General features: G+C 39.5%; 1 protein-coding gene across 1 annotated transcript; it reads left to right on the forward strand.

The window, feature by feature from the left end:
- The first annotated feature begins 931 nt into the window (after positions 1–931).
- On the forward strand, positions 932–17,367 carry LOC142160663 (pancreatic lipase-related protein 2-like). Its single transcript, XM_075215522.1, has 13 exons — positions 932–1,074; positions 2,920–3,023; positions 4,976–5,127; positions 5,396–5,521; positions 7,072–7,206; positions 7,799–7,907; positions 8,752–8,871; positions 10,114–10,233; positions 10,569–10,687; positions 13,596–13,719; positions 14,318–14,429; positions 16,664–16,831; positions 17,295–17,367. Exons 1-13 carry the CDS (start codon positions 932–934, stop codon positions 17,365–17,367), a joined length of 1,605 nt encoding a protein of 534 aa, XP_075071623.1.
- Positions 17,368–18,318: the final 951 nt, after the last annotated feature.

Consider the following 18,318-nt stretch of genomic DNA (forward strand, 5'->3'; position numbering starts at 1 on the left):
TAGTCTGTGGAACAGTTTTCAAAATTTTGCCAGGGACAGAGACAATCTATTAACCAATCCAAAAATAAATCAGAATTGATGGGAACAGTGTCTAAAATACTTGTCTGTTGACTTTATCGGGTAAGTCTATAAACACAACTACATGTGTTCATATTGTTACTATGTTATACTTTTTGATACAATTTCAAAAATTGCATTGTCATTTTTAAACAATTTTTTTTTTTTAATTCAGAACTTTTTTTGTGTCGTTGAGATCGTTTACGGCAACCAAACCCAATATGTATTTCTGCCATCTCCTGCCCTCCTGTTTCCCAATTATCTACTTCAGAAACTCCTGGATTCCCTCAATAGAAATCTTCTGAAACACTCATGGATCCTGTGAGTTACGTGATTCAGTGAAACACGATCATATAAATATTACAGAGTTTTATTTCCTCTGCTGAGTCTCTCTGTCAGTCTCTACACTGGTTGCCTCTTGTTCAAGGAATCCAATATAAAATTCTGCTACTAACATTCAAGGCCATTGTTTGTTGCACCAACATACATCTCCTCACTTGTCTCAAAATATCTTCCAACTCGGCACTGAATATGTTTTACCTTTGTATTCTAGCTGGACCAATGTACAATATGATGTAGCACGTACCTTTGTGTATCAAACCATTGTCCCATAGATTGTAAGCTGTGAGCAGGGCCCTCTTACCTCTCTGGCTGTATTTATCACCCAGTAGTGTTTTATTACTGTTTGTTCCCAATTGTACAGCGCTACGGAATCTGCTGGCGCTATATAAATAAATGTTGATGATGATGATTGGCAAAATAAAGAATGTAGTTTACAGTGTGATCCAACTGCATGGATCTCTGTTCTTTAATAAACAAATTATCCTACAAACATATAGCAGATGCAGGCATATTAGTCCAGACCGAATAGGTGATGACTCCTGATGTGCGAGAGCGTCTTAATCTCCTTGGTTCAAACGAACGTTCGGTGACCGTCCCTCAGTTTGTTGGAGTGATGTCGGTAATATATGCGTACTATACGCTTACCTCCGTGGACGAACAGATGCCTAGCGGATGGTAAAGACCGATCGGTGGATCCACTCTGAGCCCTCCTGGTTTGCGGGAACTTCTCTCTCCTTCTGGTTACAGGTTGAAGCTTGACAAAGATTGGCAGTGGTCCCGTCGTGAGGGGGCGTGTACAGGCTGTGAGCTGGTCTCCATAGAGCAGTGTCTGTGATTGGTTATAAGATATAGATGTTCTAGCATGGAGACCGTGGAGAGGTGGAGACTATATCTCCCTCATCTCGAAAGAAGAAGCCAGATGGACTTTCAACCTCAAGACTTTGACCCCAATAGGACTAAATGTAGATTTTGATTTGGGCAACTTTTTAAACTCCTAGTATACACAGGATTTCATTCTGCTTCCCCAACTTGATACATTGGGATCAATATGTTAGTTTTAATTATACCCCTGTCCATAGTGACACCACCACCTGCCCTGACACATGTATTTTAGATTTGTTTAGTTCAGTTTATTTGTGAATCTCATTCACTGATTCGCTGCCATTTATGTCCATCTATATTTATGTATATCATTTTTTTTACGCACAATCCAATCAGATCATTGCTCATGATATATTGTTCCATTTTACCATTTGTCCTAGCTGTGTCTATACATTCAACAATACAGCTGCCGGATTACTCAGACAATCAGTATGATTATTTGGACAATCAGCAGCGTTCAACTGTTTGATCGTTTGATTGTTTAAGTGTTTAATTGTCCAATTGGGATATCTGGACCTCATAAATACTGGTTAGAAAGACCAGTTGGACTTTATTAATCCCTGAGGAAGCCCACTGGCTGTAGCCACGGGCGAAACGCGTTGGAATACTGGCCGATTACCACCACTGCCTCTTATCATCTCCACGCAGTTAGTGCACTGTTTGCACTATCTAGCATGCTAGAACATCTATATCTTATGACCAATCACAGACACTGCTCTACGGAGACCAGCTCACAGCGTGTACACGCCCCCTCACGACGGGACCGCCACCAATCATTGTCAAGCTCCAACCTGTAACCAGAAGGAGAGAGAAGTTCCCACAAACCAGGAGGGTTCAGAGTGGATCCACCCACTGGTATCTACCATCCGCTAGGCATCTGTTCATCCACGGAGGTAAGCGTATAGTACGCATACATCACCAGCATCACTCCAACAGGCTGCGGGACGGTCACCGAGCGTTCGTTTGAACCAAGGGGATTAAGACGCTCTCGCACATCAAGAGTCATGACCTATTCGGTCTGGACTAATATGCCTGCATCTGTCATGTAAGTCTCTTTTGGACTTCTCTTATATATTTGCATTTTTGAACATTCATTTCAACTGGACATTAGCACCCTCTTGTGCATCTACACTATACGTTGCATCCCGTTGTTATACCAAGTGAACTTCACAGCCCCGCAGTGGGTTATAGCACACACTTGTGTGCACTTTGCTCGGTGTATCCCACACCTTGTTCTATTGTTGCATTTTTCTTTATACACAATCACAAGCGCCCGGAACCTGCATATATCTATGCATAAATCTAGTCTTCGGCTGGGAGTTTAGGGATCTCCCCACACTCCTTTTCAGGTTCCCATTTGGCTGCTGTATATATTTGGAAGACGCGCAACCCATCCCATTTTTATAATCTATAAACATATAGCAGATAAGATGGGGCCTCAGACATAGGTCATGCGGGTTACTGAATGTTTGCTAAAAATGAGGTGTAAAATGAAATGAGGCTCTGACACACCTTATATACAGTAAGATTTACCCTGGTGCAGTGTAGCGGGTTCAGAGCCGTCTGTTTTAGGCACTAGAACGGTTAATGGAGCTCAACCAGCTTATCCTGTTTCAGCATTTGAAGATCTTTTGACAGCTGTCAGTTACAGCTGAGGACACTCCCACTCACAGGAGTAACTGAGTCTGATCACCTCTATCTGGGAGCATCCTACAAGATTCAGATGTGGAATCAGCTACAAGGTGAGTAGAACAGAAACCACCGAACTTCTGCCTGATTGTGAAAAGAATTGAAGAGTAGGAAAGGAAATATTTCTTTATTCCACATATGATCAATATTTGGGGACACATTGGAGGTTATTTAAATGTCCGTCAGTTTAAAAGAAACTTTGGACTTGCCCAAGTGTGCCTAGGAGTGTGGGTTTATGGTGGAATATTGGGGTTTGACCCATTTTGCATTTCCTTTTGTGAAGTGATATTATTGCAGCAGCTTATGGGGATGGAGATGGGGCATTTGTGGGGTGTTCCATGTCACGTGGAGGGCATGTAGTCATTTTTGCTCCACAAAGTAAATTTATTTTGCACCATCTCAGAGCCAGCCGTCTTCATGCTCTGAGCTATACTTTTAATGCCTCCCATTATATACCTCTGTTTTGGGAGAATAGTTTCAGGTGCTCTCTGAATAATGTAAGTAAAAGAATCACACACAACCAGCAACCTAGTCCTGGTGACCACTCGCTCTCTGATTATTTTGAGCCATTAATGAAGTTAAACTGAGGAGTAAAAAGAGAAAAGTTTTAATTAATGAAAGTTCTGATTTTAAAGTATTTGGAGGTTGGAGGGAACTCTACACTTTTACCCTTCTTGGTCGCTCCAGCACACCCCCCGAGAGGAGAGCAGGCTCCCATACTTATACAACACGTCTCACTGTGCACATTAATTACCTCCATAACTACACACAGACCAATGACATCTAACTCTTTATATGTAAATTACAGTTTTCAAATATCTTGTAATAATCTTTATAAATGTGGTGACCTGATGTCTGGATTAATAACAATGTCTTAAATATTTCGAGCCCTAATAATAAAATAGATCTGTGAAAAATGATGATGATCGGGGAAGATCTTGGAAACATTTTGTATGGATATAACGGCTTGGACAAGAAAGTTGGCCACTTAGCATTATATTATTATTAGGCTAAGGTTGGTATGTTAGGTAGATAACACCCGATTTGCAATGTGTTCATGTTACATGGTACTTTGAACAGCAAATTACAGAACATACGATGCAACATGTATATTACATCACTCACCATGTGATATGTCTGTTCCCAGATGCTGGACAGTTTGGTCTCCATCTTCTCCATGTTATCATTTCTACAAGGTAAGAGATCTTGTCTTACAGCCAGATAGGTCATCATCATATCAAATATTGTAATACAAACCTGTAGATTCACTTAAGAAAGACATTTTCTCGGTACATGAGACTCTTCAAATGTGATCATTTTATTTAGATTAATGTTCTTACATTGCTGTAGACCTCTGTATCAATATAATATTTTTTCAAGAAGAAGGGACAGTGCAGTGTGAAATGCTGATATAAATGAGATTATTACATGTGACGAGTTGGACTCATGGTGCATTTGTGCTCCTTACATAAATATCTCAGGCTGCAGTTATCCCTATTTTACCAGACCCTGCTGTGAGTGTATTTTCAGTGTATTACATATACAATATTTTCAATATAATAATGTTTTGAGAAAAAGGGACTGTGCCATTGTGAGCCGCATTCTGGGCACTTTTTGTTCCTTACGTAAGTTGATCAGGCTGAATTAGTCCCTGTCTTTACTAGGCCCTGGTGCGAATGTGTTTTCAGAGTATTATATATCACCCTCTCCTGTGATTTATTATGGAGTACATGGTATAACCAGAGTTACGGAAAATCAAAAATCAAATACAACATTCTCAGTGTTATAATATTGGATAATTAATCTTTGTGCACTTCAGTAAAGAGTGACCCTTCAACAGCTAAATGACCCTATATATATATATATATACATGTACTGCAATGTATATGATCACTATAAACACATCTTCCAAATCCTCAGACTCTCCATACCTAGAGGACATGTAGATAGGACCTGCTCTATACATTCATAGAAACATACTGTATATTTTGTATCGTCTTTTTAGGAGAGGTCTGTTACGACAGGCTGGGGTGCTTCACAAATAAAGCTCCGTGGTCTGCGACACTACAGAGGCCAATAAGCTTCTTACCATGGACCCCTGAGCATATTAATACACGCTTCCTGCTGTACACTCGAGAAAGTAATAACTATTTTCAAGTAAGTTCAATAAATAACTTGCCTCCCCCATCCCTGCCCCATCCCACCTCTCTAAACAGAAGGAGTCACAAGTGTAAGATGCGCACAGATCTGAACATGGAAATATACAGCATTATAGACGCATGCGCAGAACGGAACTGCGCATTCTACTATAGAAGATGGACATAGTTCCCATTCTGCATTAGCCCCAACTTATTCAATCATTTTCTTTGCCATACAGAATATTGAAGAGTGAACAGTACTTAGTCCTGATCATTGTTTTATTTAGGAAGTCAGCGCTACTGAACTTGACACGATCTCTGCATCACATTTCCAAACCACCCGGAAATCTCGATTCATTATCCATGGATTTGCTGGCAGTGGGGAGAGGACCTGGCTGGCTGACATGTGTCAGGTGAGCGTGTTACTAGGAATTGTAACATGAGTAAAACATATTTTGCTATTAGATAAAGACAGGGTCCAAAATACCATGAAGTCCAAAATAACATTTTATGTAGAGAACATATTTTGCACAATAAATACACAATGGAAATATGGACTTTTTGTGATTTTGTGCTTCATCATGAAGTTTAAAATCAGAAAGTTAATGGTTTTCTGCAGCTTAAAGCATTAAACATTAAACCTTGTGATTTACTCCACCTACCTCATCTCAGCTGATGGTCTCCTCCGAGGTCTCCTGATTCTATGAACAGCTGCTGCTGTCCCCATACTGACCTCCCGCCTGAACACTGAGACCCAGATTTGGTCCCCCATCCTATCTTGTATTGCTACTAAGGCACTGACGGGGAGAGAGGGAACAGCACTAACTCTCCGGGCATCAGGTTTACGGAGAAGAGGACGGTTCATGGACTGGAGAGGCAGTGGGATCAGTTAGGGACAGTAAAACTGGATGAAGGTAGGTAGTCCAGGTGGTGACTGACCTTAGGTACTTTAGTACTTGGGGCAGCAGCAGTTGATGTTCGGTCCAGGAGTACAGTCATTGAGGTTAGTAGTCCTGCAGGTGGGGGGAGAAGGGCAAATGATAACGTTTGCCTCCTCAATCCAAGGTAAACACGTTACTATTATTCTTTATTTATAAATTGTCTCATATTGTGCAGCTCTGTACACTGAAGGAATCATGATACAAATAAATATTAAACAACTTAAAATAAAACAAAAGATACAAGTGGCCCTGCCCAGAGGAGCTTACAATCTAAGTGATGCGGGGAACAACTGATCCAATGTAGCTGTTGGTGAGTAAAGTGGGTGCTGTAAGTCAGCAGCGTTATCAGACCCCAATATTAAACCAGCGTTTGACAACACATCTGTCTGTGCAGCTATCGGTGGGTTGGGACGGTTGGAATGAGAGACAGTGGAGGGTGGGAAGAAGATATTAAAGTGTCTTCAACTTTCTATGTATGTTTTCTGCTTAAGGCCGTGCAACATTTATCTTCCTGTGAATATTCTGCAGTTTGATCATCTTCTGGAGATGAGGGGTCTGATTCATTAAGGAAAGTTAAGTAAAAAAAAATTGAGTAAGTAGTCTCCTGGACAAAACCATGTTACAATGCAAGGGGTGCAAATTAGTTTTCTATTTTGCACATAAGTGAAATACTGACTGTTTTTCATGTAGCACACAAATACTTGATAGCTTATTTGGACACTGAAATTTAAAGATGATATTTGTGTGCTACATGAAAAAACAGTCAGTATTTCACTTATGTGCAAAATAGAAAACTAATTTGCACCCCTTGCATTGTAACATGGTTTTGTCCAGGAGACTACTTACTCAATTTTTTTTACTTAACTTTCCTTAATGAATCAGGGCCGTGGCCTTTAGATTTAAACATGGAAACACCTGTGTTGTCCTAACTAGATCTGTATTGTGGAATGTCGGGCTCCCTACCTTACTAATGGTAATGATACAAGAAGTTGTATGTTCCCCTTTACTCCCCCTGTTTCTAGGCCATGTTACAGGTGGAAGACGTGAATTGTTTCTGTGTGGATTGGAAAGGTGGTTCCCAGACGTTATACACTCAGGCAACTAATAATGTTCGTGTTGTAGGGGCAGAAGTTGCCTATTTCATCAACACTCTCTTGGTATGTAACAATGGAATATATCTCTCTCTTTCAGAATAATGTCTGTTTTACCCAGTTTGTTTATTAGTTTACTGTGTTTGTCCCCAATTGTAAAGTGCAACGGAATATGTTGGCGCTATATAAATAAATGATGATAATGATGATGATGATGAAGTAAAGGAGACACAGATTTATCTCTCTCTCTTCTCATTGACCCAAATACATTCTGGATTTCCTTTCTCCAGTCACATAATTACATTTTATGGTCTTATTTATAAGAATTTTCATAAGTTTATTTTGTGTGAGAACGAATTTAAAGTGTTACAGGAGACAATTGTTTTTACAAACTGTTCCAGGCTCCAACTTCTACATTAATAAAGAAAAGAAAATGTCTGTTGTGTAATCTGCTGTTATACACAGAGCACTGAAGTCACTCGAACTTTTTACACTAAAGAGAAATTGTGTTTATTCCTGTGTGTGAAATCTGTCACCTTTAAATTATTAAAATACTCAATATTTTTATTTATTCATTAACTACTTAAAGTGTTAATTTTTTTTTTCAGATTGGCATAGAATGTAACATTTTTGGATTTATTCTTTCTTATTTTTAAAGGAGAAGTTTGACTACCCTCTGTCTAATTTGCACCTCATCGGACACAGTCTGGGGGCTCACGTAGCTGGGGAGGCTGGGAAGAGACGACCCGGAATTGCCAGAATAACCGGTAGGTCCTGGTCAGTCTACAGATATTTGAGTATTATTCTGTCATTGAGAGATTTATGCAAAAAAATAACCAAGTGTGACAATTTCTATTTAGGCCTCACAGGAGGGGGCCGGGGGTTGGGAAATTCCTTCCTGGCCCCAAAATAGTAATAAGATAAATGCTTTCGATCAATCATAAACCCCATAATGTCCTCTATTGATAGCTACATAATCCATTCTTGTAGGAATGGCATCAAATCCATTTTTACATGATGTTAGTGAATCTCCCATCACTGTCTCATGAGATCAGGAATTCCACAACTTAATCACTCTTACAGTGTAGAATCCTTCCTATCGCTCTTACAGTAAAGAACCCTTCCTAGGCTGAAGGTGGAACCATCTTTCTTTCATTTGAAATTGAAAACCCCTTTTAATCTGTATGGCCCTCATATGAAAAGTTGACTAGACAAATCTTTGCATTGACTTATTATATTGATTATATTTATATACAGTATATTAGGTCACATTTAGACTCCTTTGTTCCAAAGTAAACAGACCTCGTTATTCTCACCTCTTTATTTAATGTAATTTTCCATTCCCTTTATTGATGATGTTTGTCATCTCTGAACCCTAATATGTCCTTCATACTGTGAGGTGCTCAAAACCGTACCCCATATTCACCATGTGGTCTAACCAGTGAAGTTTATGATACTATCGTTGCGTCACTTCTTTAACCATTTTTGTGCATCCCAGGATTTATTTTGCTCTTCCTGCCACTGCCTGACACTAGGATTGTACGTACGATGGTGCGGAGTCCTATACATAGGAATCATAACTATTTACCCATGTCATGAATCTGTATACAGGACTGGATCCAGCTCAGCCGTACTTCCAGGACACCCCCGCGGAGGTCAGACTGGACCCGTCGGACGCTCTTTTTGTTGACGCCATTCACACAGATGGATCTTCAACAATTGCAAACCTAGGTAATGTGGCCAATAAACTGTACGGTTTGGTGTAATATTTATGTGTATATATGTAATGTGATGATACCGGACAAATAGCTCGTTAAATTCTATAGTAAATTATTATTTTATTCACTTAAATCATCAACATTCCAGGTATTCCTATGATACAAATATATAAATACAGTCTGCTTTCTATACACTGTTTTATACCATCAGGTTTGTATACTATGAATGTAGCAGTGGTTTCTTATCTCCACATTACTTGCAAATAAAGACGTATATTGTACATTTGTATCTGTAAAGGCAGCGCAACCATTCATATGTGTAATATGTGCAAGCATGTGTAATATGTCTACCTCAGGTACTCCAGACGTCCTAGAGAAAGTAATAAACATCTCTTGTTACGGACCAGGCAGAATTCCGAGACATCCATCTTAACGGAAAAGCGGGAATGGACTTATGCTGTCCGACGGATATCCCTCAATATGCTAGCATATAAAGAATACAAAATAATGGTCATAAACTAGTAAAAACCATATTAGTATTAGCAAAGCTGTTAAAAAGGGAACTCAACAGCACAACCAATATACACAGTTCATATAACATTCCCCCCTGATTAGCAGCAGTTCCCTATGTCCCATGAGAGTTTTCATTGTCCCAACAAAGTTGAGGCTTTAAATAAACACTGAAAAGGGTGATATGTGGATTATGGACATAAGTCAGTATAAGAATGGGTCCAGATAATAGCAGTAACTGGAAGGATGAAGCTGCTCCTTAGTGTAACGTCCCCAACAAGGCCCAATCATGGATAGCGAATAGTGATGTTGATGTCTGCCTATATAATCTTGGCTGGAGAACAATTTTCATCATCATCTGGTTCTTTGTGATGACTTCAAAGGAGAACAGGGCATGATTATCTTGAGACTTACAATTCAATCCCAACCCTCTAACAAGCATGAATACACATGGAGGAGTTATGGCAACAGAAACGTTTAGTAAGATACATATATGATTCACACAGTTCCTGGGTGGTGGTGACAGGAACCAGGTGAGAAGTAGATCGAAGATAATCATCTCACGTGCCCCCAACTAGCCAGATCCATGACCTGTGTAAGTTATATTTGACTCTTTTTAAACTGATGAAGTGACAACATATTGCATGAAGTCCTACTGACATTAAAACAATTTCCAATGAAACCAGAGAAAAGTTCCTAACCTACATAAATATAATATCTTTTTCTATCTATGTAGGTTTGGGAGGCTATGGAATGAGCCACTCAGTCGGGCACCTAGATTTCTATCCAAATGGAGGAGAACAAATGCCAGGATGCCAAAAAACTCAAGTTTTGGCACATGGAAATATTGATGAAATTATGGATGGTAATTATGATTCATTATAAAGCAATTATGAAATAATGTTTGAGATCTTCAGCCAACAATAACACTAAGATTAATGAATTTCATGTAGTATATATATTAGGTTGGATGTGGAAAAATGTATCCCGTGGTGTAAATTATATGGATTTATAAATTGGCCACCTAATTACACTTGGCCTTGTCTACGTAATTCTCAATGAATGCTTTGTTAGTAACTAATATATTACTTTTATTATACTAAGAATTTGCAACGTTTTTGCATAAATATGTTATACAGGTATTATGCACAGGCTTTATACACTTGTTTATTATAAGCATATTATTTAAACTGTTCTTAGTTCCTGGAGACTTAGCTGCCTGCAATCATCTCAGAAGCTACAAGTATTACACAGAAAGTATCCTTATCCATGACGGATTCATCGGGTACCCAGCAACATCATATAGAGCTTTTTTGGGAGTAAGTTACAAGCAATATCTTCAGCACATTGGAAATAAAATAGTCCTATTTAAGAAGTTACCTTCTACCATCTGTTACGGGTGTTTTTTGGACATACATGCAGGGGAGGGCTGACAGACTTCAACCTGGGGGGCAAGCGCACAGCACTGGCCAATAAGTGGCGGCCCATCCTTAAAGGGTGTTTTTTGGTACAGTATATATTTATCTATATAAAAAGAGGCTATTTTAATGTTGCTTAATCCATATATATATATATATATATATATATATATATATATATATATATATATATATTTATGACCAGACCAAGAGCTGGATTAAGGCTCTGGGGGGCCTGGGCATTTTAGACAGGGTAACCCCCTATGATGTTGCATGGTTATCATTTTAGACACATAAACAGGCAATACTGTGTGCACTACTGTTAGGTGCACACAGTTCTCCCTTCACGAGCAGTACACGGTGAAGCGGGACATACCTCCCAAATGTCCTAAGTAAAACAGTCACCCAAATTCGGGACTGTCTCACCAGATTCAGGACAGTTGGCAGACTGTCCTGCTCTCTCCTACCTGTCTTGTCACTGTGACCACTTGTGGCTGCTGGTTACTTTAGCTCATTTGCTGGTTTTCTGGATCCTGGAATGTTGGAGGACCTATTTGAAAAACAAATGGGTATATGAAATTTAGAAAACTCCAACCAGTTCCAGTGTTAAATCAATAGCACTCACGTTTTATAATTAGGCCTCCCTCCAGCCACAACATTAAAATAATATTCACATTTGCTAAATAGATCTCTTTCTCTCAAACCAACCCTGACATTGGATAGCAAACACATTTAATATACAAACCTATTTCCCTCCCTCCAAACATCCCCAACAATAATTTAAATATCATTTACATTTAACAAATATTACCATTTCCCACAACAATCGCAGGCATTAAAAAAAACAATCACATTTAAAAAATAGACCTCATTTCCACAACCAGCCCACAATTAATAAATAGCTCCCAAGCCACCCAGCATTAAATTAAAGGTCTAATTACCCCATTATAAATTCATAGGCCCAACTATTAAATGAAATTGCCCCACCATCACCCCACAAATAAAATAGCACCCAATAATTAGCCCCCACCTGCACGCCACAATTATATTAATAGCCTACCTCCCACATTATATTAAGATGCCCCCTCCCTCCCACACTACAGTCATTTACTGACCCCCCCCCTCCCCACACACAAACACAAGATTCATTTACTGGCCCCTCACTTTCTCTCTCACACACAACACACAATATACTGGCCCCATACTCATATATATATATATACACACACACACACAACATGCTGACACACACACACATACAAGATGCTGCTGACTCACACACACGATGCTACTGACACACATACATACATACATACACACACACATACAAGATGCTGCTGACTCACACACACACACGATGCTACTGACACACATACATACATACATACATACAAGATGCTACTGACACTGACACACACACACATACATGATGCTACTGACACACATACATACATACAAATTGCTACTGACATACATACATACATACAAGATGCTACTGACACTGACTCACACACACACACACAAGATGCTGCTGAGACTGACACACATACATACATACATACATACATACATGCATACAAGAGGCTACGGACACAAACACACACAGCCCCGCACTTACCTTGTTCTATCCGCGCTGCACGCTCTGCTCTGCAGTCTTCTGACATGGGACGGCACCTATCACGTGGTGCGCGTCCCATGTCACAACAGAATCCGGCTTATTGGGAGGGAGGATGTGCTTTCGGCAGCCGGCCAATGAGAAGGTGGCTGGTCCTGGAGAAGGGGCCAGCCACGGAGCACCAAGTAAGTGAAATTAGGGCCGGCCCAAAATAGTGTTTTTGGGTCCGGCCCGGGGGACATCTGCCCCCCCCCCGCCCCCGCCCCTGCATACATGTATTTATGTGCTATTTCGGGATATATGGCTTCCACATAGGTTTACACGGTTTCATGGATGTAACATTCCATTGATGGGCCCATAACAAAACTTGTGGGATGTGATGGCGATCTATCCCCCGGGGGCCCCTGCTTGGCTCTTCTGAGTGTGCATAGGGGTCAGTGTACACCCAGTGAAGTGTTTGGGCTTTCAGTTCACAGCAGTGGCCCAAGAGCAGATGGACTTATTGTGCCCTAACCTACAGGCCCAATAATCACCACACAACGACTATAGTTCCTCCACTAGTAGTGTGGATGAAGATAAAAACTTATTGTGTACATATTGTAGCAAAGGGAGGTATTTATCTGACAATCTGCGGAGAAAGAATGCAAACAGTGTTACACATTTATGCAGCAGTGCACTTAGGTTGAAGATAAACAGAAGAAGGACATATGTGTGACAAAATAAAAGTATACAGTCTGAATAACTTACATGCTTTGGAAGTGTCTTTTCATACAGCTACATGATATGTCTGTAGTAAGAGTAATCAAACAGAGCAGGTGATAAGAACTCCCTTTTAATGGGAAGGTGTCATCTGCCCATCAAGCTAGGGCTGTAGGAGGAGTGTCAAGTATAAAAACCTGTTTGTTTCGGTGTTCAGGGTGACCGATGCTAGAATAGCTAGCTGGTGTCTAGAGAGCTGGTCTCTGATCATTTAGTGTTTAGGGCCACAAGAAACTGTATAGAATCTTTATGGTGTCAAGTACTTTAACATCCTAACATTAAAAAAGTAGAAAGCAAGAAGTTGTTGGCGTGTGTTTCACCAGAAGGGTGCTCTTGCCACAATACATGCAGTTACCGGTGTAGATATGAAGTGGTGAGAACGGTATAAGGTCCATTCTGCAGTATTATGATTGAAAATGTCTTGTTTTTCCCCAGGGTGCTGGATTCCCCTGCCCTAGTGGATGCCCACTGATGGGACATTATGCTGATATGTATTCTGGAGTCACATCGACCAGTCAGACGTTTTACTTAAACACTGGAGATGTACCAACCTTTTCACGTAAGTTAAAACATATTTTTTGGCCTGTTGTATATACATAATACTAGACTTCCTAAAAACGTGACCAAACACGTAGATTTGTATGTCAGGCAAATGCCGGACCGCATTCAACAAGAAGCGGATGTGAAGATACGTCTGGTGATGAATACAGGTCTAGGTCCACAATACACTGCAGGATACATCTAATATATATATATGAGGAATATAAAGTCCCAAAACGCATAGGAAAAAAAACTATTAAATGTTTGTCACTTGGTAATATAGTCATTAATGACAAGACATTATAACTTTTTTTCCATTTTTTTATTCCATTGAAAACATTTATTAGGATGTTATGACTGTACATAAAATGCATTTGTTTATACAAAGTGGATGTTTTTCTCCCATTGAATTCAAGGTTGAGTTCATAGAGACCGGTCAATAGGATGTAATGAGATTATTTGTTATCATAACATTGGGTGGACGGATGAGCTCTGAGCCTACTTCATGGCTCTGAAGCTGGACATTCCCCTTGCGGGCAGTGTCTACGGACATCTACGGACACACTTTGGCCATTAGCTCCACAATAAATCTTATAACTATTGTAATCTCTCTGCAGGCTGGAGATACAAGGTGACCGTACAAACAGCCGGTACTGGGAATGTTCTTGGATCGTTTGCTATATCTTTGCAAGGATCGAATCAAAAGACTCTTGATCACAAAATAAAGAAGTACGTAAAAATAGACAAAATAATAAAAGAGTAACTTATAGCTGAAACACGACATGCACCTGGTAAATCCACAATTTGTTGACGTGTTCTATTTGGAGACCCTAAATAACTTCTAGATTATGATTTCTGTTATTTTGGAAAGAAAAACTGGGTCACCCATATGTCCTGAAGTTTGTTTAAACCACAACATACACCAGGGGTGGGCAAACCAGTCCTCAAGGGCCAACAACAGTTCATGTTTTTAGGATTTCTGTCTGTAGAAACAGCTGGGATAATTACTGACCCAGCCAAATAGATTAACTCAGCTGTGCATGATTAAAGAAATCCTAAAAACATGAACTGTTGATGGCCCTTGAGGACTGGTTTGCCCACCCCTGACATACACCCTATATGTCCTCTTAGGTCCTGAGAGTTTTATGAACTTATTCTCCATGCAACATAATAAATTGGATGCATGAGGAATTAAGCATTATGAGTTGCAGATTTTGGGTGTAAAAAAGAGGACCCTACAGGGAGAACATGGAAGCTGTATTCTAGATGGGTGTAAAGGGTGATCCTAGGGTGTCTGATCTCTCTAATAGTCTGGTAAATGTATGGATTACAATGTAATAACGTTACTTAGGACTATTACCATCGACCCACTCCTCACAAAGGTAATTCTGATTTAACCTAACAAATATAATCCTTATTTTCCTTTATATCCACAAGACCAATATTCATATAATAACTGATGCTTATCTCTTTAAGAAAAATGGCACAAGATGTTGCTTCATTTAAAACGTTCTGTATTATTAACATTCTAATTGTAAAACCTCATATATATTATAATACAGTATAACAGTGTAGTATTTTATACAAATTTAAGAGATTTTGTTTAATTTTCTAACATAGGTGGTATAGCATAGATTTACGTACATTACATTCATTGTCTGTTTTATGAATATAGAAGTCATTGTGTGTGTTTTGACTAACTATTGTGTAGTATATCAGATAGTGTATGGCTATGGGTGTATGAGCTTCACCTATTGTCTAAAGGTGTGTGACTATTGTGTGTGGGGAGGACCTGTGTGCTGTGTTGTGGGGGGGGGAAGGGACAGACAGGCCAGTGTCCATTTTAAAACCCACTTTTCAGCCTTCCAAATATTCTCACATTTATCTCACATATAAACGTCCACCATTTATTATTCTATTATTTCATTTCACTTATCTCAAAGTCCAAAATGTGTAGTATAAATGTCATCATGCTTTGCACCAGTCATTATTCACATTCACATGATCCTACTAGATGGCAGCCATTTTACAAGCATGGTTGCTTCTAAATCACCTCCATGTTCTGTATTGTCTATAAACTCAGCCTGTTCTAAACACATTGTATCAATGAACAGGGCCCAGTTCTTAAACCTCTAGCAATATACTTGTAAGTTCACCACAAATATCTATTTTACACCAAAGTCATCTATTTAGTGAGAGCCAGCGAGGCATATTACTCAAAACACATCTGTTCCAAATAACTTTTGCAACAAAACACAAATGCTACCATATACAATCTATATATACACTGACAAAAATCTCATTAACTCCATTTTATCTGAATTCAGACAATTCCATTCAAATAACCTTAATACAAACTCTCATAGACACATATACACTTACACATCTTTACAGTTACACATTTTAACTATATTCCATTCAATCCATTCACAACTCCATTATAGCATTCATTTTCACATATATCCAGTTTTTATATAAAATTGCCTTCCCGGCCACATATACGGACCTCCATGACATTAAGCTTACAGTCTCCATCAGCTAAATCCTCTCACCTTGGGAGCAGGACAGGAAAAGGACCTTTCTGCCTCGTCATACAGGATATCAAAAACGTTTCTTCTGGGTGGAGTTTACCTTTGTACAGGAAATCAATCTCAGCATTTGATGTGCTAATCCTGAGCAGCTAAACAGACGTGCGCAAGCATTCACCAACCTCATGTTTGTATTGGGGGAGGAGAGTTTGGTTCAGAGCCACTTCTCTGATTCAAGCGTGGCAGAATTCTGATATATTATGTTAGAAAATGGAATATCCTTATCATTGGGAGTGTAAGAAACAAGCATTCTGGGAACTACCAGTTGAAGAAGACTTGTACGGTCTTGCTCATGTATGCATTATCGTCAATAGGACATGTAGACAGATACTGTAAATGTACTTTTAAGGCCTAATATGTATTTTCATTATCCAGAGGAATAATTAAAACAGACAGATCATACACAGAGTTTATGGATGCAGAGATCTTTGTCGGAGATATTGAGCAAGTGACATTTGTCTGGCACAGTGATATACCCAACATTTTCCATAGAAAGCTGGGTGCCTCCGCCATAACCGTACAGTATGGGAAGGATGGATCAATGTATGTATTTTATCTATTGTTTCTACCATTGAAAATAGATTGGAAGACATCAATGTACACGTTACTAACATTTATTAATTAAACTGACCGTAAAATATGTCTTCAAATATTTGTATTTAGTATAAAACAGACTTTACCACATTATTACTTTTCTACAGTACATTTAATACATTTGTATTATATCTTGCTCACATTTTGTGCTGTTTAACTTATTGGAAAATTTAGCAGATTCTAATTTCAGCTTGTGATTACTGCCACACATTGCACAAATTTGATTGGTCAGCTTAAGTCAACTTGACCACATGACCCACCAGTTATGTGGGTAACAATCTAAATATGCCATCAAAATCCCTCCCTGAGAAATAAGATGTATTTTGTCATTTGAATGTGTTGTATATTATACTTTCTAGGTATTAGTGTGACACATATTAGAAGTAATTAATAAACCCGTTATTCTTTTTAGGTACTCATTCTGTGACCGTACAACCGTGGCGGACAACATCCATCAGTTTCTCAGCCCCTGTTCCTCTCATTGACCTGTGTAACTGAGAAGATAATATACATGTACACATTCATACTGCTAATGATGTGAATAGTTTACCACCATACCTATGTACATAGTACTACTGTACAATATAAGGATATCTGTGACTCTATAAAAGCACAAGGCCATAGGGTGAATGCTTTAATACAGATCCCAAGGTGACTTACTATCCTCATATTGTACATCAAGGAAAATATTCAAACATACAACACAAGTGACATCTCTCCTTACCTAATATAAGAGTATAATTCATACCAGTGACATCACTACTCACCAAATATAAGAATATGTTTTACAGACGCTTTTACATATATTCTTGGCACTTGTGTATTATAATGGAATAAAATAAATCACTTTTTGAGAAACAATCTTTGTTGAGTGTTACGGCTATCGGCTATTGACATGAGCTGTCACAACAGGAGACAGAGGTCTTCGCCTATAGCAGCCGCCTTTCCCATAGGGCTTGTCGCGCTCACAGGTACTCGGATGCCCCGAGGTCTTAACTCTTAGCGGAATGAAAGCTTATATACTATAACACAGCAGGTAGGTAGCAGGCAGGAGCCAAGACAGGAGCAAGTGGTCAGAAACTGTCTGGGGTCAGGAGTCTATAGCTAGTAGATTAATTATGGACAGGCCAAAGGGTCACGGCAATCAAAGTACAAGCAGGGTCCAGAAACAAGCCAGGGGTCACAACAGAGGTCAACAGTTCAGCAGAGTATCCACACAGCAGGTCAGCAGAGCACAGCATACATAGTAACACTGACCAATCAGGAGTCATTGCTCCAGCGAGTAATAATTAGCCCCAGGAATTAGTTAATTAATACACTACTAATGTGCCGTGGCCCACGGCGCTGATTAAGATGAGGCAGGAGGAAGTGATGTCCCGGCTGTTGCCATGACAGCAGGAACGCGGGCAGAGGAAGGGAGACGCAGACCGCCGCAG

The sequence above is a fragment of the Mixophyes fleayi genome, chromosome 6 (genome assembly GCF_038048845.1).
Source record: "Mixophyes fleayi isolate aMixFle1 chromosome 6, aMixFle1.hap1, whole genome shotgun sequence".
Lineage (NCBI taxonomy): Eukaryota > Metazoa > Chordata > Amphibia > Anura > Limnodynastidae > Mixophyes > Mixophyes fleayi.